Source organism: Polyodon spathula, chromosome 26, assembly GCF_017654505.1.
Source record: "Polyodon spathula isolate WHYD16114869_AA chromosome 26, ASM1765450v1, whole genome shotgun sequence".
NCBI classification, from domain to species: domain Eukaryota; kingdom Metazoa; phylum Chordata; class Actinopteri; order Acipenseriformes; family Polyodontidae; genus Polyodon; species Polyodon spathula.
Genome location: NC_054559.1, coordinates 20,588,325 through 20,613,590, shown reverse-complemented (window position 1 = coordinate 20,613,590; position 25,266 = coordinate 20,588,325). Strand labels below are relative to the sequence as shown.

The 25,266-nt window shown below is 53.3% G+C and overlaps 1 protein-coding gene across 6 annotated transcripts in view; it reads left to right on the top strand.

Moving 5' to 3' along the window:
• LOC121301048 (CUGBP Elav-like family member 5) overlaps window positions 1-25,266 on the top strand; it is a 54,033-nt gene that overhangs the window by 25,792 nt on the left and 2,975 nt on the right. Inside the window, exons 3-11 of one of the 6 annotated variants that reach the window (XM_041230139.1) lie at window positions 3,866-3,914; window positions 11,792-11,917; window positions 12,255-12,334; window positions 13,081-13,227; window positions 18,519-18,663; window positions 21,273-21,419; window positions 21,524-21,586; window positions 21,945-22,025; window positions 23,437-23,580. In XM_041230139.1, the coding sequence (XP_041086073.1) occupies window positions 3,866-3,914; window positions 11,792-11,917; window positions 12,255-12,334; window positions 13,081-13,227; window positions 18,519-18,663; window positions 21,273-21,419; window positions 21,524-21,586; window positions 21,945-22,025; window positions 23,437-23,580 (982 nt within the window). Of the gene's footprint in view, window positions 1-3,865; window positions 3,915-11,788; window positions 11,918-12,254; window positions 12,335-13,053; window positions 13,228-18,518; window positions 18,664-21,272; window positions 21,420-21,523; window positions 21,587-21,944; window positions 22,026-23,436; window positions 23,581-25,266 lie in introns of all 6 variants that reach the window. The other 5 variants (XM_041230137.1, XM_041230138.1, XM_041230142.1 and 2 more) reach the window with 5 other exon arrangements.

Below are 25,266 nucleotides of genomic sequence, written 5' to 3'. Positions count from 1 at the left end.
ATTAAGTCAAGTAAATGTGATTCAGCCTCCCGTCACAATGTAATAGAGATGCTTGTGTATTATTTTTAACAGGATCGTCCTCTTCAGGTATCAGATGTCAAGCATCCTTTGCATGTTTCATGCTTTACAGCAGATTGCATCAGCCCCCTGCCCCTGGTCTCGGCGGCGCTGCAGAGTGCTGTAATAAAACGAAATGAAAAGACCACAATCCGCTACAATGCAGATTTACTGTAGTGAACTTTTACAAGAGATGACCAATATTAACAATACAGGAGCTATCTGTCTACCACTGGGACAGACCCCACAAACCTTTCATCCCCGAAACCTGCTTGAACTGGGGTGTGTCCTGCCACAGCGCGGCCCAGCGCCCCAACCACTGAGAAGAAGCTGGAGATGGTATCGGAGCTCCTGTCGCTGGCCGGTGACATTTTTATTTCCACCTCATTAACAGCGGGAGAGAGAGAGATTTTGTTGGCAGTCAGAGTCCATCACAATAGAAAGCAGTTGTGAACCTGTTTTTCCAGCTGAGGGCAGATCTGAGGGGCTGGACCGTCCCGCCTGGCTTCTTGTTCCTCTCGTTCTGTGATTGTGCTGAGTGGAGAATCCTCTCTTGGTTTGTGAACTAAAGACCCCCCCCCGGGCCCAGGCCAGCCCAGCCCCCCAGATGAGTCCTGAAGGAGCAATTCTGTTTGTTTCAGTAACGTCGGGAGGCAGCGAGCGAGCTCCGTTAAGAGATTGATTCCTATTGAATTCCGATGCAGTGATCGCTGCTTCGTGACCCAGCAGCACCCCCGAGGTCGGGGGCTGACAGCAGCTGCTTGAGAGCGATTTCAGGAGCTGTGCTGGGTGTTCTGGTTGATCTCTGAGCCGGGTCTCAGTGCGCTGTGCTGGGTGTTCTGGTTGATCTCTGAGCCGGGTCTCAGTGCGCTGTGCTGGGTGTTCTGGTTGATCTCTGAGCCGGGTCTCAGTGCGCTGTGCTGGGTGTTCTGGTTGATCTCTGAGCCGGGTCTCAGTGCGCTGTGCTGGGTGTTCTGGTTGATCTCTGAGCCGGGTCTCAGTGCGCTGTGCTGGGTGTTCTGGTTGATCTCTGAGCCGGGTCTCAGTGCGCTGTGCTGGGTGTTCTGGTTGATCTCTGAGCCGGGTCTCAGTGCGCTGTGCTGGGTGTTCTGGTTGATCTCTGAGCCGGGTCTCAGTGCGCTGTGCTGGGTGTTCTGGTTGATCTCTGAGCCGGGTCTCAGTGCGCTGTGCTGGGTGTTCTGGTTGATCTCTGAGCCGGGTCTCAGTGCGCTGTGCTGGGTGTTCTGGTTGATCTCTGAGCCGGGTCTCAGTGCGCTGTGCTGGGTGTTCTGGTTGATCTCTGAGCCGGGTCTCAGTGCGCTGTGCTGGGTGTTCTGGTTGATCTCTGAGCCGGGTCTCAGTGCGCTGTGCTGGGTGTTCTGGTTGATCTCTGAGCCGGGTCTCAGTGCGCTGTGCTGGGTGTTCTGGTTGATCTCTGAGCCGGGTCTCAGTGCGCTGTGCTGGGTGTTCTGGTTGATCTCTGAGCCGGGTCTCAGTGCGCTGTGCTGGGTGTTCTGGTTGATCTCTGAGCCGGGTCTCAGTGCGCTGTGCTGGGTGTTCTGGTTGATCTCTGAGCCGGGTCTCAGTGCGCTGTGCTGGGTGTTCTGGTTGATCTCTGAGCCGGGTCTCAGTGCGCTGTGCTGGGTGTTCTGGTTGATCTCTGAGCCGGGTCTCAGTGCGCTGTGCTGGGTGTTCTGGTTGATCTCTGAGCCGGGTCTCAGTGCGCTGTGCTGGGTGTTCTGGTTGATCTCTGGGCCGGGTCTCAGTGCGCTGTGCTGGGTGTTCTGGTTGATCTCTGAGCCGGGTCTCAGTGCGCTGTGCTGGGTGTTCTGGTTGATCTCTGAGCCGGGTCTCAGTGCGCTGTGCTGGGTGTTCTGGTTGATCTCTGAGCCGGGTCTCAGTGCGCTGTGCTGGGTGTTCTGGTTGATCACTGAGCCGGGTCTCAGTGCGCTGTGCTGGGTGTTCTGGTTGCTGTTGTCTCTCTATCTCTCCCTCCCTCTCTGTTCTTCATATTAGAGGCTGGCAGTGTGCTGGCTGGCTTTGCCCGCGGTTACGATGCACATTTAATCATCTTCTCTGGGCTTTCATTGATTTTATTTTAAAAGAGGGGGGGCATGTTTTGAAAAGAGTGGCCTGAGGGTAGGAGGGGGGGGGGCAAAGAAAGCAAGCAAGCAAGCGAGCACTTGAGTTATTTCTTGTGTTCTTTCCTCATGCTGAAGGCTCTCAGATTAGATCTAGCCCCCCCGTCCAGTGCTGCAGTGCCAGCGAGCGTCTCTTAAACCACAACATGGTCCCGATCCATCCTCATTGCTTTATTCTCATTGACGCTGCGCTCGCATGAATCTAGAGGCCCCTCAGCTCCACACTTAACTCTGTTTCACATGACGAGGGAAGGAAAGGCCACCACAAATAGATCCGTGAGCAAACGTCACCTCGACCCCCAGCCATGTTATAATTGCAAAACATGCATGTTGCAGGGATGGGAATAGCAGTTTCACCCTCTCCAGGTTTAAAATGGGCCTGATTAGTGTATTGGTAACAAGTTCAGGTGTGTCTTATTAAACATTGTAAACCAGGAATGGATCAAACTGCTGTGCAGTGGAGTCTTATTTCCATCTCCGATGCTGTCGCTTCGCTCTGAACAGAGAGCATGTCAGTGCTTACAGCTGAGACGGCTGTGGCTGATTCCCTCACAGAGATAACATGGTCCTGTGTGGCGCTACAGACCCGGTCTCTGAGGCAGGGAGTCCTGTAACACACAGACCCGGTCTCTGAGGCAGGGAGTCCTGTAACACACAGACCCGGTCTCTGAGGCAGGGAGTCCTGTAACACACAGACCTGGTCTCTGAGGCAGGGAGTCCTGTAACACACAGACCCGGTCTCTGAGGCAGGGAGTCCTGTAACACACAGACCCGGTCTCTGAGGCAGGGAGTCCTGTAACACACAGACCCGGTCTCTGAGGCAGGGAGTCCTGTAACACACAGACCCGGTCTCTGAGGCAGGGAGTCCTGTAACACACAGACCCGGTCTCTGAGGCAGGGAGTCCTGTAACACACAGACCCGGTCTCTGAGGCAGGGAGTCCTGTAACACACAGACCCGGTCTCTGAGGCAGGGAGTCCTGTAACACACAGACCCGGTCTCTGAGGCAGGGAATCCTGTCCTGGGAGATATCCCAGCTAGAGTTTGGAGTTAACTCATTCCTCCCCAGCGGCCCCTGTCAGCCAAGGAGATTAGACAAATAAAACTAAACAAAAAGGTAATAGATGTGTGGTTACCGTGGAAACTACTAGGCGGTGAGGATGGGAAGCCAGGCTTGTGTGTGACGTTTTATTTGAAGTCCGCTGGTAACTTTTGAAAAGACGGTTTTACGAATCACGCTAAGAACCAGAAATACTGGGAGATTTCTGCAGACCAGTACTGCGAGGGTTCAAGCAAGGAGGAACGTTTTTGTATTCCATTCTAAAGTGATTTTCTTTACTATGGTGCTGATTTCATTCCTTCTCTATGAGTTCTTTTGTAAAGTTTAAAGCTGAAACAGTTGAGTCTCTGACTGCAGTCGCACATGCACTTGCAAGAGTGAGCTTGGCACCAGCTGACCAGCCATTAGCATCTAGAGCAGGCTAGGAAGAAGACTCCCGCTGCGCCGCATTTCAAAAGGGTTCAAGTGAAAGAGCAGAAACCCGGCACTGATCGGCACGGCCCTGTCTCCTCACCTGGAGGTCAAGTAACAAGACAGCTTGTTTTTATCCTGCCTGTATCCTCGGCGCCTGCTCTAATCCTCTCCTCTCCTCTCCTCCTCCCTTCCAGATGACGCGTCCGATCAAGGTGAAGCCAGCGGACAGCGAGAGCCGTGGAGGTAGTTGTCTTCTTCAAGTTGTTTGTTTGGGGGTGTGGGGGTTTGTTCCCGTCTCTCCCCTGTTATCTCTGTGTGTCTCTGTCTCTCTCTCTCTCTGCTCCTTTCCTTCCAGCTGTTAATTAAGTCATTGGCGTGCGCTTCCAGCACCAACGCTGCCCCCTCTTGCCTTCAATATACGAGCCCCACCCCTGATCATTACCCTCCCTGCACTGTGCCAAGGCCACCCCCCCCCCCCCCCCCCCCCCCCCCCCCCCCCCGAGAGGCACTGGTAAACGGCCGCTCCAAACTGCCCCCCTCGGACAGGAGAGTGAGGGCAGGCAGAGAGATTGATGCTCCATAAAGCACCATTGATTTTACAATTGAAGCAGCTTGTTCCCATTAACAGTGATGAGCAGTACCATTCACAGCCTTCCAAGGGCCTGCTTTTAGGGGTCCCTGGGCTGCCGGCCCTGGGCAAGTAGACTTTGAATGCAGGTGGGCTGTGTGGGGATGAGCGATCGGTCCAGGAGGAGCAGCTTCTTCAGTCAGCTCAAGGAGAGGCTGACACCGAGAGGCTGGTCTGCAGGGAGTCCTAGTCAGTGCTAGCCTCTAGTTCACAGACGACACCCTGTTGGGGTGTGTGTGCTGGAGGCTGGTGGTTAGCTCTATTCACAAACTCTTTCAGACCCGGCTTGACACAAGCAAAACACATCGAGGGGGGGCTTTGAAGCCCCAGATCAGTGAAGGAGGGCCTCGCTCCAGCTTGGCTGTGAAGACACACAGGATCTGCTCTGGGAAGATCTGAGACGCATTAACCTTTCAGCTGGCTTCTTCATTGCTTCACAGCCTCTGATAACATGAGGAGCCTCCGCTAAGGACTGGGACATCAGCTGATGAGGTTCAGGCAGTAGAATACAGAGCAGGTGTGGGAATAAGACTCCTGCTGCATTGCAGTTTGATCCACGCCTGGTTTTGCTGAGTTTAATAGGGCACACCTGAGCTTGTTACAGTATGCACTATGACTGATCAAGCTTGCAATAAAACCTGGAATGGGTGAAACTGCCGTGCAACAGGAGTCTTATTCCCTTCCCTGTAGCCAACGTGTGCGGTGGGCAGAGGCGGCGTGCGGTGGGCAGAGGCGGCGTGCGGTGGGCAGAGGCGGCGTGCGGTGGGCAGAGGCGGCGTGCGTTGGGCAGAGGCGGCGTGCGTTGGGCAGAGGCGGCGTGCGGTGGGCAGAGGCGGCGTGCGGTGGGCAGAGCCGGCGTGCGGTGGGCAGAGCCGGCGTGCGGTGGGCAGAGCCGGCGTGCGTTGGGCAGAGCCGGCGTGCGGTGGGCAGAGCCGGCGTGCGTTGGGCAGAGCCGGCGTGCGTTGGGCAGAGCCGGCGTGCGTTGGGCAGAGCCGGCGTGCGGTGGGCAGAGGCGGCGTGCGTTGGGCAGAGGCGGCGTGCGGTGGGCAGAGGCGGCGTGCGGTGGGCAGAGCCGGCGTGCGTTGGGCAGAGCCGGCGTGCCGTGGGCAGAGCCGGCGTGCCGTGGGCAGAGCCGGCGTGCGTTGGGCAGAGCCGGCGTGCGTTGGGCAGAGCCGGCGTGCGTTGGGCAGAGGCGGCGTGCGGTGGGCAGAGGCGGCGTGCGGTGGGCAGAGCCGGCGTGCGGTGGGCAGAGCCGGCGTGCGGTGGGCAGAGCCGGCGTGCGGTGGGCAGAGGCGGCGTGCGGTGGGCAGAGCCGGCGTGCGTTGGGCAGAGGCGGCGTGCGTTGGGCAGAGCCGGCGTGCCGTGGGCAGAGCCGGCGTGCCGTGGGCAGAGCCGGCGTGCGTTGGGCAGAGCCGGCGTGCGATGGCAAGCGCTGTGGTGTTTTGATAGAACTGGTTGGGTTTGAACCATTTTCCTCCAGGAGCTGGTAAACGCTCCAAAGTTGCTCTTGTTAATTTTATTAGTGTAATAACAACATGCTTTTAAAATGGAGTGAAGACTGCTTTGAGACTGCTTCAGGTTTTATTTGTGGAGGCGTGTTGGAGAGTGGTTGTAGATCAGCTGTTTGAGGCTCCTCTGCTGAATGGCTCTCCTGTGTTTAAACCTCCCTGTCCTTGGGATGGGACTCCGCTCTGCCATCTGGAAATCCACGATCACAAAGCACGCCGTCTGATGCTACTTCAATCCCTTGCCGTGTCAGGCTGGCTTGCCAAAACCCTTTTTAATGTCACTGCCTCGTTCTCTGTGTTATAAAAAGCTTTCTCCTGCCCTCCGCGGACTCCTTTAAAATGATTAAACCAGAGAATTGGGATCTCTTTACAGGAGTAAACTGAATTCTCAATGTTTGTGCTTTTAATTCTATTAAAAATCAGCAGTAGATGCTAATGTAGGCTTTGTGCTGGGAGGATGGCAGGCAATTTTAATTATTCATCTGTTTTTGACAGCCGTTCTGCGTTCGTAGTACATTCATAACATCTGGGGACCACTGCATATATTTTAACGAGCAGGTCTCTTTAAATGTGCATTTGAATTTTCTTATCTGCTGTTTGCAGTTTGTTTGAGTGGTTCTGGGAGTATCTGTCCTGACCGAGCTGTGAGCTTGTCTGGAGAATCCTAACTGCCTGGCTCCTCGCTCCAGTCCAGTCTGGTCACGATGCCTCCTCTCACTCATAATCTGTAGGTATAGAGGGGGCAAGGCCAGCAGAGTTGGGTTCAGAATCAGTATTGCCAAACCCTGGAGCCTTCAAAGCCTTTTCAGTGACTCAGGAGCCGGGCACGGCTGCTCTCTGCTCAGGCACTTGGCTGAGAGACCCAGCCCTGTATAAATATTGAAGCAGGACGAGTTTATTTCGGACAGATTGCAGGGTTGTTATTACTGTGCATTGTGCTGATCACAGTTGTTGTTGTGTGAGTCAACTAGTGAAATAAAGAAAGAGCAGAGTATTTGTTTTTTTAAATCTAGTGCAACGTGAGGCATTGTACGTTGTATTCGAATCCATCTTCTTATTCTTGGTACGTCTTGGACAGTAAATTCGCGTGTGGGTGTATTAGAGGCTGTGAAACTGCAGCCCTGGCTTTGCCATGTTGGCTCAAGCTGCTGTACAGCTGACTGCTCAGCGCCTCAGAGTGCTTGAGCCGCAATGGGGCCAGTTTCTCCTGCCCTGGCCACTCTGCTGTGAAGCTGCTGGAGCGTGTGAGTGTGCACTGAGGTGTGACGGGAACAGCCAGGAACCACGTTCTGATTGGCTGTGGTCTGTGGACCAGTGAGGGGTGGCTAATCCAGGCCTGGGGGGAGGTGGGAGGGGGTGAGCTAATGCACAGCAGAGAGAGAGAGAGGTATATTTGTAACTAAGATGTCGACTTTTGACATATTAAAACTGGAGTGTCTGCCTTTATAAAAGTTTCCCACAGTAAAAGCACAGCAAAAAACAAAAAAGCATGATGAAGACTGAAGGTGAAGCTGCACCACACAACACACCACACACACACAGCACACACACAGACAAACCCACACACACACACACACACACAACCAACACTGTAAACAAATAAAACTTGTCCCACTTTATAGAACGTTTGACAACTGAAACACTGAAAAGCATGATGTGATGTGTGACTGGTACAACACACACCACACACACCACCACAACACACACACACACACACACACACACACACACACACACACACAACACACAACACAAACACACACACACACACACACACACACACACACACACACACACACACACACACACACACACACACACACACACACACACACACACACACACACACACACACACAAACACACACACACACACACACACACACACACACACACACACACACACACACACACACCACACACACACAACACACACACACACACAACACACAACACACACACACACACACACACACACACACACACACACACACACACACACACACACACACACACACACACACACACACACACACACACACACACACACACACACACACACACACACACACACACACACACACACACACTGTGTTGTGTACTGGCACTGACACACACAGCACTGCACAGCACACACACACACCACACACACACACACACACACAAACACACACACACACACACACACACACTTGCACACCACACACACAATGTGGTGTGGTGATGCACTGACTGTTGTGGACACCTGACGTGTGACTGTGTTGTTTGTTACACACAGCAACACTTGCGTCAACAGACGCACACAATCACACACACACACACTGACAACACTGCACACACACACACACACAAACACACACACACACTGACAGCACTGCACACACACAGACACACACACACACACACACACACACAGCGCTGCACACACACACACACTGACAGCGCTGCCCCAGCCTCCATTGTACAGCTCTGAAGCCTCCATGATTTCCTCTCCCCGGGGAGCCCTAATTGACAAGTGTGAACAATAACTAACCAGCCTCTGGCTCGCCTGCCCTTTGCAATGAATTGACTGAACTCATTTCAGATGATCCTTCACATTACCAAACCCCTCTGACACGCCGACTCGGATCTGAAACACAGAGGAGACGAGGATCTCTCCAGCCAAGCCTCTCTGACACCCCGACTCGGATCTGAAACACAGAGGAGACGAGGAGCTCTCCAGCCAAGCTTCTCTGACACGCCGACTCGGATCTGAAACACAGAGGAGACGAGGAGCTCTCCAGCCAAGCCTCTCTGACACCCCGACTCGGATCTGAAACACAGAGGAGACGAGGAGCTCTCCAGCCAAGCCTCTCTGACACCCCGACTCGGATCTGAAACACAGAGGAGACGAGGAGCTCTCCAGCCAAGCCCCTCTGACACGCCGACTCGGATCTGAAACACAGAGGAGACGAGGAGCTCTCCAGCCAAGCCTCTCTGACACCCCGACTCGGATCTGAAACACAGAGGAGACGAGGAGCTCTCCAGCCAAGCCTCTCTGACACACCGACTCGGATGTGAAACACAGAGGAGACGAGGAGCTCTCCAGCCAAGCCTCTCTGACACGCCGACTCGGATCTGAAACACAGAGGAGACGAGGAGCTCTCCAGCCAAGCCTCTCTGACACGCCGACTCGGATGTGAAACACAGAGGAGACGAGGAGCTCTCCAGCCAAGCCTCTCTGACACCCCGACTCGGATCCGAAACACAGAGGAGACGAGGAGCACTCCAGCCAAGCCTCTCTGACACGCCAACTCGGATCTGAAACACAGAGGAGACGAGGAGCTCTCCAGCCAAGCCTCTCTGACACGCCGACTCGGATCTGAAACACAGAGGAGACGAGGAGCTCTCCAGCCAAGCCTCTCTGACACGCCGACTCGGATCTGAAACACAGAGGAGACGAGGAGCTCTCCAGCCAAGCCTCTCTGACACCCCGACTCGGATGTGAAACACAGAGGAGACGAGGAGCTCTCCAGACAAGCCTCTCTGACATGTCGACTCGGATGTGAAACACAGAGGAGACGAGGAGCTCTCCAGCCAAGCCTCTCTGACACCCCGACTCGGATCCGAAACACAGAGGAGACGAGGAGCTCTCCAGCCAAGCCTCTCTGACACCCCGACTCGGATCCGAAACACAGAGGAGACGAGGAGCTCTCCAGCCAAGCCTCTCTGACACGTCGACTCGGATCTGAAACACAGAGGAGACGAGGAGCTCTCCAGCCAAGCCTCTCTGACACGCCGACTCGGATGTGAAACACAGAGGAGACGAGGAGCTCTCCAGCCAAGCCTCTCTGACACCCCGACTCGGATGTGAAACACAGAGGAGACGAGGAGCTCTCCAGCCAAGCCTCTCTGACACGCCGACTCGGATGTGAAACACAGAGGAGACGAGGAGCTCTCCAGCCAAGCCTCTCTGACACCCCGACTCGGATCTGAAACACAGAGGAGACGAGGAGCTCTCCAGCCAAGCCTCTCTGACACGCCGACTCGGATCTGAAACACAGAGGAGACGAGGAGCTCTCCAGCCAAGCCTCTCTGACACGCCGACTCGGATCTGAAACACAGAGGAGACGAGGAGCTCTCCAGCCAAGCCTCTCTGACACCCCGACTCGGATGTGAAACACAGAGGAGACGAGGAGCTCTCCAGCCAAGCCTCTCTGACACGTCGACTCGGATGTGAAACACAGAGGAGACGAGGAGCTCTCCAGCCAAGCCTCTCTGACACCCCGACTCGGATCCGAAACACAGAGGAGACGAGGAGCTCTCCAGCCAAGCCTCTCTGACACGCCGACTCGGATCTGAAACACAGAGGAGACGAGGAGCTCTCCAGCCAAGCCTCTCTGACACCCCGACTCGGATCTGAAACACAGAGGAGACGAGGAGCTCTCCAGCCAAGCCTCTCTGACACGCCGACTCGGATGTGAAACACAGAGGAGACGAGGAGCTCTCCAGCCAAGCCTCTCTGACACCCCGACTCGGATGTGAAACACAGAGGAGACGAGGAGCTCTCCAGCCAAGCCTCTCTGACACGCCGACTCGGATGTGAAACACAGAGGAGACGAGGAGCTCTCCAGCCAAGCCTCTTTGACACCCCGACTCGGATCTGAAACACAGAGGAGACGAGGAGCTCTCCAGGCAAGCCTCTCTGACACCCCGACTCGGATCTGAAACACAGAGGAGACGAGGAGCTCTCCAGCCAAGCCTCTCTGACACGCCGACTCGGATCTGAAACACAGAGGAGACGAGGAGCTCTCCAGCCAAGCCTCTCTGACACGCCGACTCGGATCTGAAACACAGAGGAGACGAGGAGCTCTCCAGGCAAGCCTCTCTGACACGCCGACTCGGATGTGAAACACAGAGGAGACGAGGAGCGGCTGCATTGTGCTGTACCAGTGAGAGCTGTGTCAAAGCTGCAGGGTTTGCATGAGCTGCTTTTGTTCATTTAGTTTTTTTAAATCAGTCTCGACTGAAACAGAAAAGGATCTAGAAAAGGGTTCTAAACACGAAGAGGACTACAGATCCATGAGTTCAGATAGCTGGGATGTTTCAGAGCGCTCCTCTTTTAAGAGTGCATTTCAGAGCAGGGAGAGGCTGTGGAGAAGCACGTTTTATGTATTGCAGTTGTGTAAGACCTGTCCCCAAAGTGTGCTGTGTGTGTGTGAGATGTTTTAAATGCTGTCTTGTTTTCTGAGAGGACGCTGCAGGGAGGGGCTGCGCACACACAAGGCAGACAATGAGGTTTCCACACAGCTGTCTAACACTAGAGAGGACCTGCACAGCGCAGCGGCTACAGCAGCTATTCACCTGATCCACGTCTGGGTCCTCCTTGAATCTATAATGGACACAAATAGAACAGGGTGGGGGTGGAGGTGGGGGCGGCATTCTTGCCTCAATCTGCCCGCCCCGCCCCCTGCCCCCTCCTGTCCCTTTTGCAGTTCCAGTTCAACGCTGCAGATAAATGCTCTCCGATCCTCCGTGACAGATGTCACATTGAATCTCTTTTATTGGGATACATACCCTCTGATCTGTCACTAACAATAAGGAGCCTTCCTGGGGCACTCGCCATTGTCTTACCGTGCATCATCTGCGCTGCCAAGCTAAACAGAGAGGGGGGCAGGCAAGCAGGCAGGGAGGGAAGGAGGGAGGGAGGCAAGCAGGCAGGAGGATGGATGGAGGGAGACAGAGGAAGGGAGACTGATGGAGGGAGACAGAGGGAAGGAGGGAGGCAGACAGGCAGGCAGGGAGGGATGGATGGAGGGAGAGAACTGTTCCTCAAGCCTGCCCTGGACTGGAGGGAGCCCCTTTCTCTTCGGGGGGTGAGGGAGGGACAGGGGGAGCAGTTCATCCTCAAACCCCCTCTTGTAGTTGATAACCGCGGAGGGGTGGGTAGGGGTGCACCTGCCGGGGGGGGTCAGTTAACCCCAACCCTGCGTTTTGTTCCAGAAGACAGGAAGTTGTTTGTGGGGATGCTGAGCAAGCAGCAGAGTGAGGAGGATGTGTACCGCCTCTTCCAGCCCTACGGAGTCATCGAGGAGTGCACCGTGCTCAGGGGCCCTGACGGAAACAGCAAAGGTGAGGCTTTCAGTTCCCTTCGTGTGAACAGAACGCCAGCTCACAGCAAGACTGTGTCAAGCAGGAGAGGGGACGCACACACACACGCTGACACACACGCCCACGCTGACACACACACACACACACGGCCACACGAAGCTGACACACACGCGCTGACACACACACACACACACACGGCCACACACAGCTGACACACATGCTGACACACACGCTGACACCTGACACACACGCGCCCACACTGACACACACACCGTGACAGAGTGATCGGATCTCCTCTCTGAATGCGTGCGGTGTGTTTGTTCCTCTGCTCATCTCCTGTGTTGTGTTTTGTTCCCAGGCTGTGCGTTTGTAAAGTACTCCACACACGCCGAGGCCCAGGCAGCGATCAGCGCTCTGCATGGGAGTCAGACCATGCCAGTGAGTTCAAATCATCAGCATGATAATAATGATACTGTGGGGGCTTAACAACTGGTGACAACACTGCATGTTGTGCTGCTCTGACCAAACGCTCTGCATCACCTAGAAATTCATTTAACAACATGAACATCAGTTAGAGCTCTTATTTCACATCATAAAAGTGTAGTAAAAGTTTTTTTCTTGTTTCACTGCACAGCGTTTTCAGATAGTCTCCGACAGTCTCAACAATTCTTACAGTAGAGTGTAAAAATAGACAAAAAGCACTTCATATACACATTTCGATGTTTCTCCACACACATTGAGTTACAATTGGATTGGAATAAGTCGTCGAAAGTAGGCTGAAATACTTCGTTTTAAATAATTAAAATATAAACACTACGTTTTGAAACCCACCGTGTGTGTGTGTGCGGGTGCATGTTCGTGTTGTGTGTGTGTGAGGGTGCATGTTTGTGTTCGTGTGTGTGTGTGTGTGTGTGTGTGTGCGTGTTGTGTGTGTGTGAGGGTGCATGTTTGTGTTCATGTTGTGTGTGTGTGTGTGTGTGTGTGTGTGTGTGCGGGTGCATGTTCGTGTGTGTGTGTGTGTGTGTGTGTGTGTGTGTGTGCGGTGCGTGTGTTTGTGTTTGTGTTTGTGTTTGTGTTCCTGTTCATGTTCAGGGTGTGTCTGGGCAGGACTCCAGTGCGAGGATGGTTTTGTCAGCATTGCTTTCCTCTTTCCTCAGCCCAGCTCGCCTTCTCTCCCCCTCCAGGGCGCCTCCTCCAGCCTGGTGGTGAAGTTCGCCGACACCGATAAGGAGCGCACGATCCGCAGGATGCAGCAGATGGTCGGCCAGTTTGGGATCTTCAACCCCGCCGTCGCTCTGCCCTTTGCCACGTACAGCACCTACGCACACGCAGTGAGTAACACACACACACACACACACAGAGCCCTGCACACGCAGTGAGTAACACACACACACACAGAGCCCTGCACATTGCAGTGAGTAACACACACACACACAGAGCCCTGCACACTGCAGTGAGTAACACACACACACACACAGAGCCCTGCACACTGCAGTGAGTAACACACACACACACAGAGCCCTGCACACTGCAGTGAGTAACACACACACACACAGAGCCCTGCACACTGCAGTGAGTAACACACACACACACAGAGCCCTGCACACTGCAGTGAGTAACACACACACACACAGAGCCCTGCACACTGCAGTGAGTAACACACACACACACAGAGCCCTGCACACTGCAGTGAGTAACACACACACACACAGAGCCCTGCACACTGCAGTGAGTAACACACACACACAGAGCCCTGCACACTGCAGTGAGTAACACACACACACACAGAGGCAGTGAGTAACACACACACACGGAGGCAGTGAGTAAACACACACACACAGAGGCAGTGAGTAACACACACACACACAGAGCCCTGCACACTGCAGTGAGTAACACACACACACACAGAGCCCTGCACACTGCAGTGAGTAACACACACACACACAGAGCCCTGCACACTGCAGTGAGTAGTGAGTAACACACACACACACAGAGCCCTGCACACTGCAGTGAGTAACACACACACACACAGAGCCCTGCACACTGCAGTGAGTAACACACACACACACAGAGCCCTGCACACTGCAGTGAGTAACACACACACACACAGAGCCCTGCACACTGCAGTGAGTAACACACACACACACAGAGCCAGTGAGTAACACACACACACGGAGGCAGTGAGTAGACAGTGAGTAACACACACACACAGAGCCCTGCACACTGCAGTGAGTAACACACACACACACAGAGCCCTGCACACTGCAGTGAGTAACACACACACACAGAGGCAGTAAGTAACACACACACACACAGAGCCAGTGAGTAACACACACACACAGAGGCAGTGAGTAACACACACACACACAGAGCCCTGCACACTGCAGTGAGTAACACACACACACACAGAGCCCTGCACACTGCAGTGAGTAACACACACACACACAGAGCCCTGCACACTGCAGTGAGTAACACACACACACACAGAGCCCTGCACACTGCAGTGAGTAACACACACACACACAGAGCCCTGCACACTGCAGTGAGTAACACACACACACACAGAGCCCTGCACACTGCAGTGGGTTACATATCCAGTGTTTATTACATCTCCTGTCAGACTGCCTCGGAACCTCTTCACTAAACCCCAGTGATGCCGCTGCACAGAGCTGCCCTCCCTCTCAGCCAGAGAAGGCTCTGTAACGTTAATCCTGAAGTAGAAATGTAACCATTATCTCATGGGTATTAATCCTTTGATTCATGTGTTAGAAACACTGGGAAATCGTTACTCTGTGCTCTCAACACACTCCCAGCCAAAGAAACACTGGGAAATCGTTACTCTGTGCTCTCAACACACTCCCAGCCAAAGAAACACCGGGAAATCTTTACTCTGTGCTCTCAACACACTCCCAGTCAAAGAAACACTGGGAAATCGTTACTCTGTGTTCTCAACACACTCCCAGCCAAAGAAACACTGGGAAATCGTTACTCTGTGTTCTCAACACACTCCCAGTCAAAGAAACACTGGGAAATCGTTACTCTGTGCTCTCAACACACTCCCAGCCAAAGAAACACTGGGAAATTGTTACTCTATGCTCTCAACACAATCCCAGCCTCCACTGGGATTCATGAAATGCAGCCCGTTCCATTGAGAGTGGCAGGGATGCAAATTCATCCAGGACTCGCTGCTGAAGATCTGCAGGGAGGGATCGAGAGCAATTCATCCAGGACTCGCTGCTGAAGATCTGCAGGGAGGGATCGAGAGCAATTCATCCAGGACTCGCTGCTGAAGATCTGCAGGGAGAAGATCGAGAGCAATTCATCCAGGACTCGCTGCTGAAGATCTGCAGGGAGGGATCGAGAGCAATTCATCCAGGACTCGCTGCTGAAGATCTGCAGGGAGGGATCGAGAGCAATTCATCCAGGACTCGCTGCTGAAGATCTGCAGGGAGGGATCGAGAGCAATTCATCCAGGACTCGCTGCTGAAGATCTGCAGGGAGGGATCGAGAGCAATTCATCCAGGACTCGCTGCTGAAGATCTGCAGGGAGGGATCGAGAGCAATTCATCCAGGACTCGCTGCTGAAGATCTGCAGGGAGAGATCGAGAGCAATTCATCCAGGACTCGCTGCTGAAGATCTGCAGGGAGGGATCTGCAGGGAGGGATCGAGAGCAATTCATCCAGGACTCGCTGCTGAAGATCTGCAGGGAGGGATCGAGAGCAATTCATCCAGGACTCGCTGCTGAAGATCTGCAGGGAGGGATCGAGAGCAATTCATCCAGGACTCGCTGCTGAAGATCTGCAGGGAGGGATCGAGAGCAATTCATCCAGGACTCGCTGCTGAAGATCTGCAGGGAGGGATCGAGAGCAATTCATCCAGGACTCGCTGCTGAAGATCTGCAGGGAGGGATCGAGAGCAATTCATCCAGGACTCGCTGCTGAAGATCTGCAGGGAGGGATCGAGAGCAATTCATCCAGGACTCGCTGCTGAAGATCTGCAGGGAGGGATCGAGAGCAATTCATCCAGGACTCGCTGCTGAAGATCTGCAGGGAGGGATCGAAAGCAATTCATCCAGGACTCGCTGCTGAAGATCTGCAGGGAGGGATCGAGAGCAATTCATCCAGGACTCGCTGCTGAAGATCTGCAGGGAGAGATCAAGAGCAGCTTCACTTTATTTACCTCCCTTTTCAAACCTGCTGCTCCCCTCAGAGTTTCTGGGCCGGGTAGGAAAGCAGGCATTGCATTGTTTTATTTTATATTCAAGAACGAACGACCCTTCATCTCCCAGTCAAACAGCAGAGCGCAGTGTGTGACTTGTTGATGTGAATGGCTTTCTTGGGTATTTGAATAACTGTCAGCCTGCTCTGTATGAAACTGCTCTACAGTATTTTTAGCATCTCTTTCGCAGAGTCACAGATTGCGATCGTGACAAAAGACGAAAAGCACAGTGCGATGTGCCTGCTGTCTTCTAGCTGATAGTAAATTGCACTGCGAGGGCGTGGGCTGCTTCACAATCATCTCTGTGCAACACTGCCCTCTGCTGGGCCAAACTGGGAACGAATCCTCCGGCTGTGCTGCTGCGATGCCCCCTGGGGGCCAGTCTGAAGAACTGCACCCACTGAGATTTTTTTTGTAAGTCCGAATCTGATGCTACCCAATCAGAAAGCAGCTGCATTACAAACAGCACTTAATGACGAATCAAAATGAAGCCTAGTGTTAGTTACTTATCCCCTTTATCAGAAGAAATGTGTGAAACGAGCCCCAAGTCTGCATTTGTTTTTGTAGATAAATGCACTGGTGCCATGACAAGGTGCAGCTTTCAAACTTTAGGGGCTACTGCTAATGGTATAGTGCTATACTAATGGTACAGTTCTATACTAAGGGTACAGTGCTATGGTATTGCAATCGCGCTATACTAATCTGACAGCACTATAGTACAGTGCTATGCTAATGACAGTGTTGTGCTAATGGTATCTGCTTTTAAACGCTGGGTCTCCCACTGAAATGCAATGAGGGGAACAATCAGCCGAACCCAGTGTTAATGGGGGGGTCTGGCAACCTGTGCCTCTCCGGCCCTCGTCTCCTCATCACAAGTTTATTAAAATGAACTTGGTTACAGTTCGCATGGCTGCTCTCTCTTTCTCTCTCTCTCTCTCTCTCTCTCTCTCTCTCTCTCTCTCTCTCCCCCTCTCTCTCCCCCTCTCCCCCTCTCTCTCTCTCTCTCTCTTAAAGCCCCATTCATCTTTTCTGGCACGCAGTGGATGCTCCTCATTTGTCACGTTGATGAAATTATGCAAATGACAGAAAGGGAGTTAATAGATGCTGCGACAAAGCATGTGGCTAATGGATGAGGTGGCAGAAGCTCCTGTTTCGGGACGGGACAGAGCCGTTGAGGGGGACCGTGGTCTTCCCAGCGCGGGACACCGTGCGAGCGAGGCTGGCTCAGTGGGGCGCTTGCTCGCTTGTATAGGGTCGCTCGCTATGTATTTTACATTTTTTCTTGCTATTATATTATGTTACTGTATAGAATATTTATTTGTAATGTGAAGTGCTTTGGGGTGTCTTGGCATGAAAGGCGCTATCCAAAATAAATTTGATTTGAGTGACTACACTATGTAACACAATTTTTGTTCCTGGGTAGTAAGTGTTATTTCCTAATTGCTTATGCCTCAAAAGTATAGAAAATGGCTATTATTCCCCACAAACTTTGCTTTTGTGACCAGGACAGTGATATTTGAAAATATCACTATTTCCAATGGGAAAACAGGCAAATGTGTGTCTTTTCGTTCACATAAAGTCAGAAAAAAACAACATATGAATCCAAATTAACATGTATTTATACTAAAGTAATACAAAAATGACTACAAAAGATTTAGAAGTCAGTAGTTTTTGAGATTTACAGTACTGTATTTACAGTTACACTGTCCTGGTCACAAAAGCAAAGTTTGTGGGGAATAATAGCCATTTTCTACACTTCTGAGGCATAAGCAATTAGGAAATAACACTTACTACCCAGGAACAAAAAAAAATAAAAATTGTTACACGGTGTTATAATTGATTGTACTCTTCCTCTCTCTCCCTCTACCCCTACTCCTCTCCCTCACCATCCTGTATCCATCTCTCTCTCCATCTACCCCCTCTCTCTTCCTGTATCCTTCGAAGGGGAGCCACTGTCTCTCCTCTCCCCTCCTCTCTCTCTCTCCCTCTCCCTCCTCTCTTGAGGACAGATCTACTCCCTCGAGAGAGATACTCTCCCTCAACCCTACGCTCTCCTTCGGATCCCCATCCTGTCTCCATCTCTCTCTCCATCTACCAGAGAGAGGTCTTCTAGGACTGTCTCCCTCTCCTTCCTGAGAGAGTCCTTCTCACCATTTCCTCTCTTGGAGAGGTCTACCCTCCTCTCCTCTCTCTCGCTCGCTCACTCTCTCTCTCTCTCTCCCTCTCTCTCTCTCTCTCTCTCTCTCTCTCTCCCTCTCACCCCCTCTCCTCTCTCTCTCCCTCCTGTCTCCCTCTACCTCCTCTCCTCTCTCTCCTGACTCCTTCTTCCCCCTCTCCACTGTCTCCCTCTCCCTCCTGTCTTCCTCTCTCTCCCTCAACCCCCTCTCTTCTCTCTCCTCTCAGTTGATGCAGCAGCAGGCTGCTCTCATGGCTGCCTCTCATGGGGGGTACCTGGCCCCCAGCGTTGCGTTCCCGGCCGCTCAGATCCACCAGATGGGGGCCCTGACCCTGAACGGGCTGCCGGCCGCGCCCATGACGCCAGTGTCGGGTGAGTGTCACGGGATGCTTGGTGAGCAATGGCTTTCACTCAACTCTTACCCGCAGTTTGGAGCACGGCGCCGGGCGACGTTAGGGTTAGGGTTAGGGTTAGGGTTAGGGTTAGGGTTAGAAGATGAAGAGTTTGAACAACCTGTAGCTGAGCAAACAAAGTAGAGCCAGGCCTGCTGAGCCGAGCCTTGCAGCCCCAAACCCCTTATAAAAGTGTCCCGAGTAAAATCGCAGCAAAGTGTGATAAAACACAGCGACAACATGGGCACACATAGGCAAGTACAGAGAAGCACGGTACTGTAAAGCACAGAGAAGCACGGTACTGTAAAGCACAGAGAAGCACGGTACTGTAAAGCACAGAGAGGCACGGTACTGTAAAGCACAGAGAGGCACGGTACAGTAAAGCACAGAGAGGCACGGTACTGTAAAGCACAGAGAGGCACGGTACTGTAAAGCACAGAGAAGCATGGTACTGTAAAGCACAGAGAGGCATGGTACTGTAAAGCACAGAGAGGCATGGTACGGTAAAGCACAGAGAGGCATGGTACTGTAAAGCACAGAGAAGCATGGTACTGTAAAGCACAGAGAAGCATGGTACTGTAAAGCACAGAGAGGCACGGTACTGTAAAGCACAGAGAGGCATGGTACGGTAAAGCACAGAGAGGCACGGTACTGTAAAGCACAGAGAAGCACGGTACTGTAAAGTACAGACAGGCATGGTGCTGTAAAGCACAGAGAGGCACGGTACTGTAAAGCACAGAGAGGCACGGTACTGTAAAGCACAGAGAGGCACGGTGCTGTAAAGCACAGAGAGGCACGGTGCTGTAAAGCACAGAGAGGCACGGTGCTGTAAAGCACAGAGAGGCACGGTGCTGTAAAGCACAGAGAGGCACGGTACTGTAAAGCACAGAGAGGCACGGTACTGTAAAGCACAGAGAGGCACGGTGCTGTAAAGCACAGAGAGGCACGGTGCTGTAAAGCACAGAGAGGCACGGTGCTGTAAAGCACAGAGAGGCACGGTGCTGTAAAGCACAGAGAGGCACGGTACTGTAAAGCACAGAGAGGCACGGTACTGTAAAGCACAGAGAGGCACGGTACTGTAAAGCACAGACAGGCACTGTACTGTAAAGCACAGAGAGGCACGGTGCTGTAAAGCACAGAGAGGCACGGTACTGTAAAGCACAGACAGGCACGGTACTGTAAAGCACAGAGAGGCACGGTACTGTAAAGCACAGAGAGGCACGGTACTGTAAAGCACAGAGAGGCACGGTGCTGTAAAGCACAGACAGGCACGGTGCTGTAAAGCACAGAGAGGCACGGTGCTGTAAAGCACAGACAGGCACGGTGCTGTAAAGCACAGAGAGGCACGGTGCTGTAAAGCACAGAGAGGCACGGTGCTGTAAAGCACAGAGAGGCACGGTGCTGTAAAGCACAGAGAGGCACGGTACAGTAAAGCACAGAGAGGCACGGTACTGTAAAGCACAGAGAGGCACGGTACTGTAAAGCACAGAGAGGCATGGTAGGCTGTGGTAAATGCATAGTGTATCCAAGGCTTAATTACTGTGCAAAAATACCATGCAGTTACTTGAGCTTTAGATTTCACAAAGTCTGAATGTTAATCAGAAACTCCATCACGAGAACTTGAGCTGAAATCTAGCATTGGATTCTTCATGGTCAAACCCTAAGGAAGTAAAATTCGGAAGTCCTTGCTCAAGTGACCTCAGGACTCGCCCAGTGCCTTTGTAAAGAGTGCATGTGTTCATGAGGTCTGATTCCGGTCCAGTGTAGCGAGTGCAGATCATTCAAAGGTAACACCTCCACAGAGTGAAGCATCTCGCTGAGGAATCGCCCCTTCATGATGCATTGTGCCCTCCCCCGGGTGCAGAATCTGCCTTTTCCAAAACGCTGCTGTTTCGATCGGCCTGATGGACACGTGTGCTTTTTATGTGTGTCTGTCTCGAGTTTTGCTTGAAGGAATGTCGCGTGTTTTTATTTTCTGTCACATGTGAAGTATTTCAATAGAGACGGAAGCCAGCGCTGTGCCCGATGCTCCAGCTGATTTGAGCCCCATCCTCAAATAACGTTTATCAGATGCTGTCGGGCTCAGTGCGGGTCTGAATGAACAGCACTGCCCCCTTCGAGGCCCAGGGTGGAAGGGCAGGGCTCTGCTAGAGGAGCGCTGGTATAGCAGAGCACCACTGAACCCGTCTCACTGCAGCCAATGCATTTTTAATAAGCTATTGTGATAGGTAAACAATGCGTGGTTTAGGACGGGGAGCGAGCCGCACCAGAGCCGAGCGCTGAATGTAGCTCTAGGCTCCCGGGTCAGCGTGAGAGTGCGGGGGAGCTGATCCCAGTAATCCCTCATTTCCCGATTGGCAGGTGCTGCTGGAGGAGCGTGTGACTGCCTACATGCAGGGGACCGCTTTCTTTCAGTGTTTCTACATGTTTTTATTGAAGGTATTTGTAAGGATGGTGTCCCAGCATTGTGTTTAACCCCTCATGTACCAGAGCTACAGCATTCTGTTGTACAGCATTCTGTTGTATAGTGTTGTGTTGTATTGTACAGTGTTGTGTTGTGCAGTACAGTCCTGTGCCGTGTTTCCCCAGGTCTCAGCTCTCCCCCCTCCATCGCCCCCTCAGCAGTTCCCAGCATCGTGACCCCCCTCGTGAATGGCTTCACCGGGCTCCATCACCAGCCCAACGGGCACCCTGCCGTGGAGGCTGTCTACACCAACGGCTTGCCAGCATACTCAGGTACGCTCCGCCAGCAGTGATCTCTCAGGGAAACCACCGCCAGCTCACCCTGTGACTGTTTTCTCTGCTGCACTAACCCTGGTTCCTGCTTGTCTCCCCTGCAGCTCAGAGCCCCAGTGCAGCAGACACCCTCCAGCAAGCCTTCACAGGGGTGCAGCAGTACACAGGTGATCCACTCTCTGCGCATGTGCGTGTGCAATGCATGTGCGTGTGCAATGCATGTGCGTGTGCAACGCATGTGCGTGTGCAATCTCTGTGGTAGTGGATCTCACAGGGCAGACAGGCACAGAACTGGTTAAATTCCTCTCTGAGCAGCAGTAGTCTAGTGAGAGCAGGAACCTGTAATGAAATTAAAAGCGCTTTGACCTGCGTCAGGTTTAGCAGTGAGCTAGCTTAGTGTGCAGACCACTGCCATCGTTCTGTTAGTCTGAAGAAGGTAGAGAGCAGCCTGGGCACAGGGTGCATGCTTGCCTTGGTCTGCATGCCCACAGTGATCAGTGTGTTTCTGTGTCTCTCTCCTGCCAGCGATCTACCCAGCGGCCACTCTGACCCCCATTGGACAGCCCGTCCCCCAGCCCCCCCCTCTCATCCAGCAGCAGAGAGAAGGTGAGTCTCAGGGGGTCCCAGGGTTTCACCAGCACATTGCACCACCTGTTTGTATTTCAGATTTAGAAATGAAAGCAAGGCTATTATTAGCGACTGTTAGATAATAATGAAATCAGACCTGACCAATTAAAAAGGGGAATTGGTTTCTGCAGGGAACCGTTGTTGACGGGGGCTTGGTCCTTTGTACTATAGTAATATAAAATGCTTTCTTAACAGAGTGCTGAAGGAGCCAGTGCAGCGATACAGATGCATTTCGTGATGGGTATTGCAATCTGGCTAGGGATGTTAATGGTTCAGATACTTATTATTGCAAAGTCAACAATACGCAGGTGAGATCCAGAACAGCCAGCACCACCCCACAATGTCAGGCTGGGCTCCCCTGCCTGTGACCCCGGGGTGTCAGTCTGGGCTCCCCTGCCTGTGACCCTGGGGTGTCAGTCTGGGCTCCCCTGCCTGTGACCCTAGGGTGTCAGTCTGGGCTCCCCTGCCTGTGACCCCGGGGTGTCAGTCTGGGCTCCCCTGCCTGTGACCCTGGGGTGTCAGTCTGGGCTCCCCTGCCTGTGACCCCGGGGTGTCAGTCTGGGCTCCCCTGCCTGTGACCCTGGGGTGTCAGTCTGGGCTCCCCTGCCTGTGACCCTGGGGTGTCAGTCTGGGCTCCCCTGCCTGTGTCTCTAGGGTGTCAGTCTGGGCTCCGCTGCCTGTGACCCTGGGGTGTCAGTCTGGGCTCCCCTGCCTGTGTCTCTGGGGTGTCAGTCTGGGCTCCCCTGCCTGTGACCCCGGGGTGTCAGTCTGGGCTCCCCTGCCTGTGACCCCGGGGTGTCAGTCTGGGCTCCCCTGCCTGTGACCCTGGGGTGTCAGTCTGGGCTCCCCTGCCTGTGACCCCGGGGTGTCAGTCTGGGCTCCCCTGCCTGTGTCTCTAGGGTGTCAGTCTGGGCTCCGCTGCCTGTGACCCCGGGGTGTCAGTCTGGGCTCCCCTGCCTGTGACCCTGGGGTTGTCAGTCTGGGCTCCCCTGCCTGTGACCCCGGGGTGTCAGTCTGGGCTCCCCTGCCTGTGACCCCGGGGTGTCAGTCTGGGCTCCCCTGCCTGTGTCTCTGGGGTGTCAGTCTGGGCTCCCCTGCCTGTGACCCCAGGGTGTCAGTCTGGGCTCCCCTGCCTGTGACCCCGGGGTGTCAGTCTGGGCTCCCCTGCCTGTGACCCCGGGGTGTCAGTCTGGGCTCCCCTGCCTGTGACTCTGGGGTGTCAGTCTGGGCTCCCCTGCCTGTGACCCCGGGGTGTCAGTCTGGGCTCCCCTGCCTGTGACCCCGGGGTGTCAGTCTGGGCTCCCCCGCCTGTGACCCCGGGGTGTCAGTCTGGGCTCCCCTGCAGGGTTGGCTGCTCTGTGTGTCTCTTCATGCCTGTATCTCTCCGCAGGGCCCGAGGGCTGTAACCTCTTCATATACCACCTGCCCCAGGAGTTCGGAGACAACGAGCTGATGCAGATGTTCCTGCCCTTCGGGGCGGTCATCTCCTCCAAGGTATTCATGGACCGAGCCACCAATCAGAGCAAGTGCTTCGGTAGGTGACCCACCGCAGAAACCAAACAAAAAATAAGCGCCCCGTCTTTTCAGGGGTGCTCCAGCTTTGAGAACCATCTGATGCACATGTCGGTCCTGGGAGGGTGTCAGTAACACACAGCAATTACACAGCAGGGTGTCAGTAACGCACAGCAATTACACAGCAGGGTGTCAGTAACGCACAACAGAGTGTCAGTAACGCACAGCAATTACACAGCAGGGTGTCAGTAACGCACAACAGGGTGTCAGTAACACACAGCAATTACACAGCAAGGTGTCAGTAACGCACAGCAATTACACAGCAGGGTGTCAGTAACGCACAGCAATTACACAGCAGGGTGTCAGTAACACACAGCAATTACACAGCAAGGTGTCAGTAACGCACAACAGGGTGTCAGTAACGCACAGCAATTACACAGCAGGGTGTCAGTAACGCACAGCAATTACACAGCAGGGTGTCAGTAACGCACAGCAATTACACAGCAAGGGTGTCAGTAACGCACAGCAATTACACAGCAGGGTGTCAGTAACGCACAACAGGGTGTCAGTAACGCACAGCAATTACACAGCAGGGTGTCAGTAACGCACAGCAATTACACAGCAGGGTGTCAGTAACGCACAGCAATTACACAGCAGGGTGTCAGTAACGCACAACAGGGTGTCAGTAACGCACAGCAATTACACAGCAGGGTGTCAGTAACGCACAGCAATTACACAGCAGGGTGTCAGTAACGCACAGCAATTACACAGCAGGGTGTCAGTAACACACAGCAATTACACAGCAAGGTGTCAGTAAAGCACAGCAATTACACAGCAGGGTGTCAGTAACGCACAGCAATTACACAGGGTGTCAGTAACGCACAGCAATTACACAGCAAGGTGTCAGTAAAGCACAGCAATTACACAGCAGGGTGTCAGTAACGCACAACAGGGTGTCAGTAACGCACAGCAATTACACAGCAGGGTGTCAGTAACGCACAGCAATTACACAGCAGGGTGTCAGTAAAGCACAGCAATTACACAGCAGGGTGTCAGTAACGCACAACAGGGTGTCAGTAACGCACAGCAATTACACAGCAGGGTGTCAGCACAGCAATTACAGTAGCAGGGTGTCAGTACAGCACATTACACAGCAGGGTGTCAGTAAAGCACAGCAATTACACAGCAGGGTGTCAGTAACGCACAGCAATTACACAACAGGGTGTCAGTAACACACAGCAATTACACAGCAGGGTGTCAGTAACGCACAGCAATTACACAGCAGGGTGTCGTTAACACACAGCAGCTTTTGCCTTATTTCTCTTTGAACACCTGTGCTGTGAAAGCAGTGCTCTCGCTTTATCATTGTAGATCATCCAAACCCTCATGCACAGCTTTCATAACTGAACACACACAGCTGAGACTGCAGCAGCCCAGCCCAGATCCAGCCACCTCCACCGCTCCAGCCTGTTATAATGGGGCCGTCATTGTGGAGGCGTGTTTGTGTTTTTGGTTCAGGGGACGGTCTGCGTGTGATTGATTGCCGCTCTCTCACTCTCTCAGGGGGGACTTAATCACAAGTACATTCACAGGAAAAGGGCTGTCTGCAGTATTGACTGATACACGATGCATTTACACCAGTGTGTCGGAAACCCTTTGTGGCAATTACTGTCCCCCCCTCCCTCTCCCATCTCTCCCCTATCCTGCG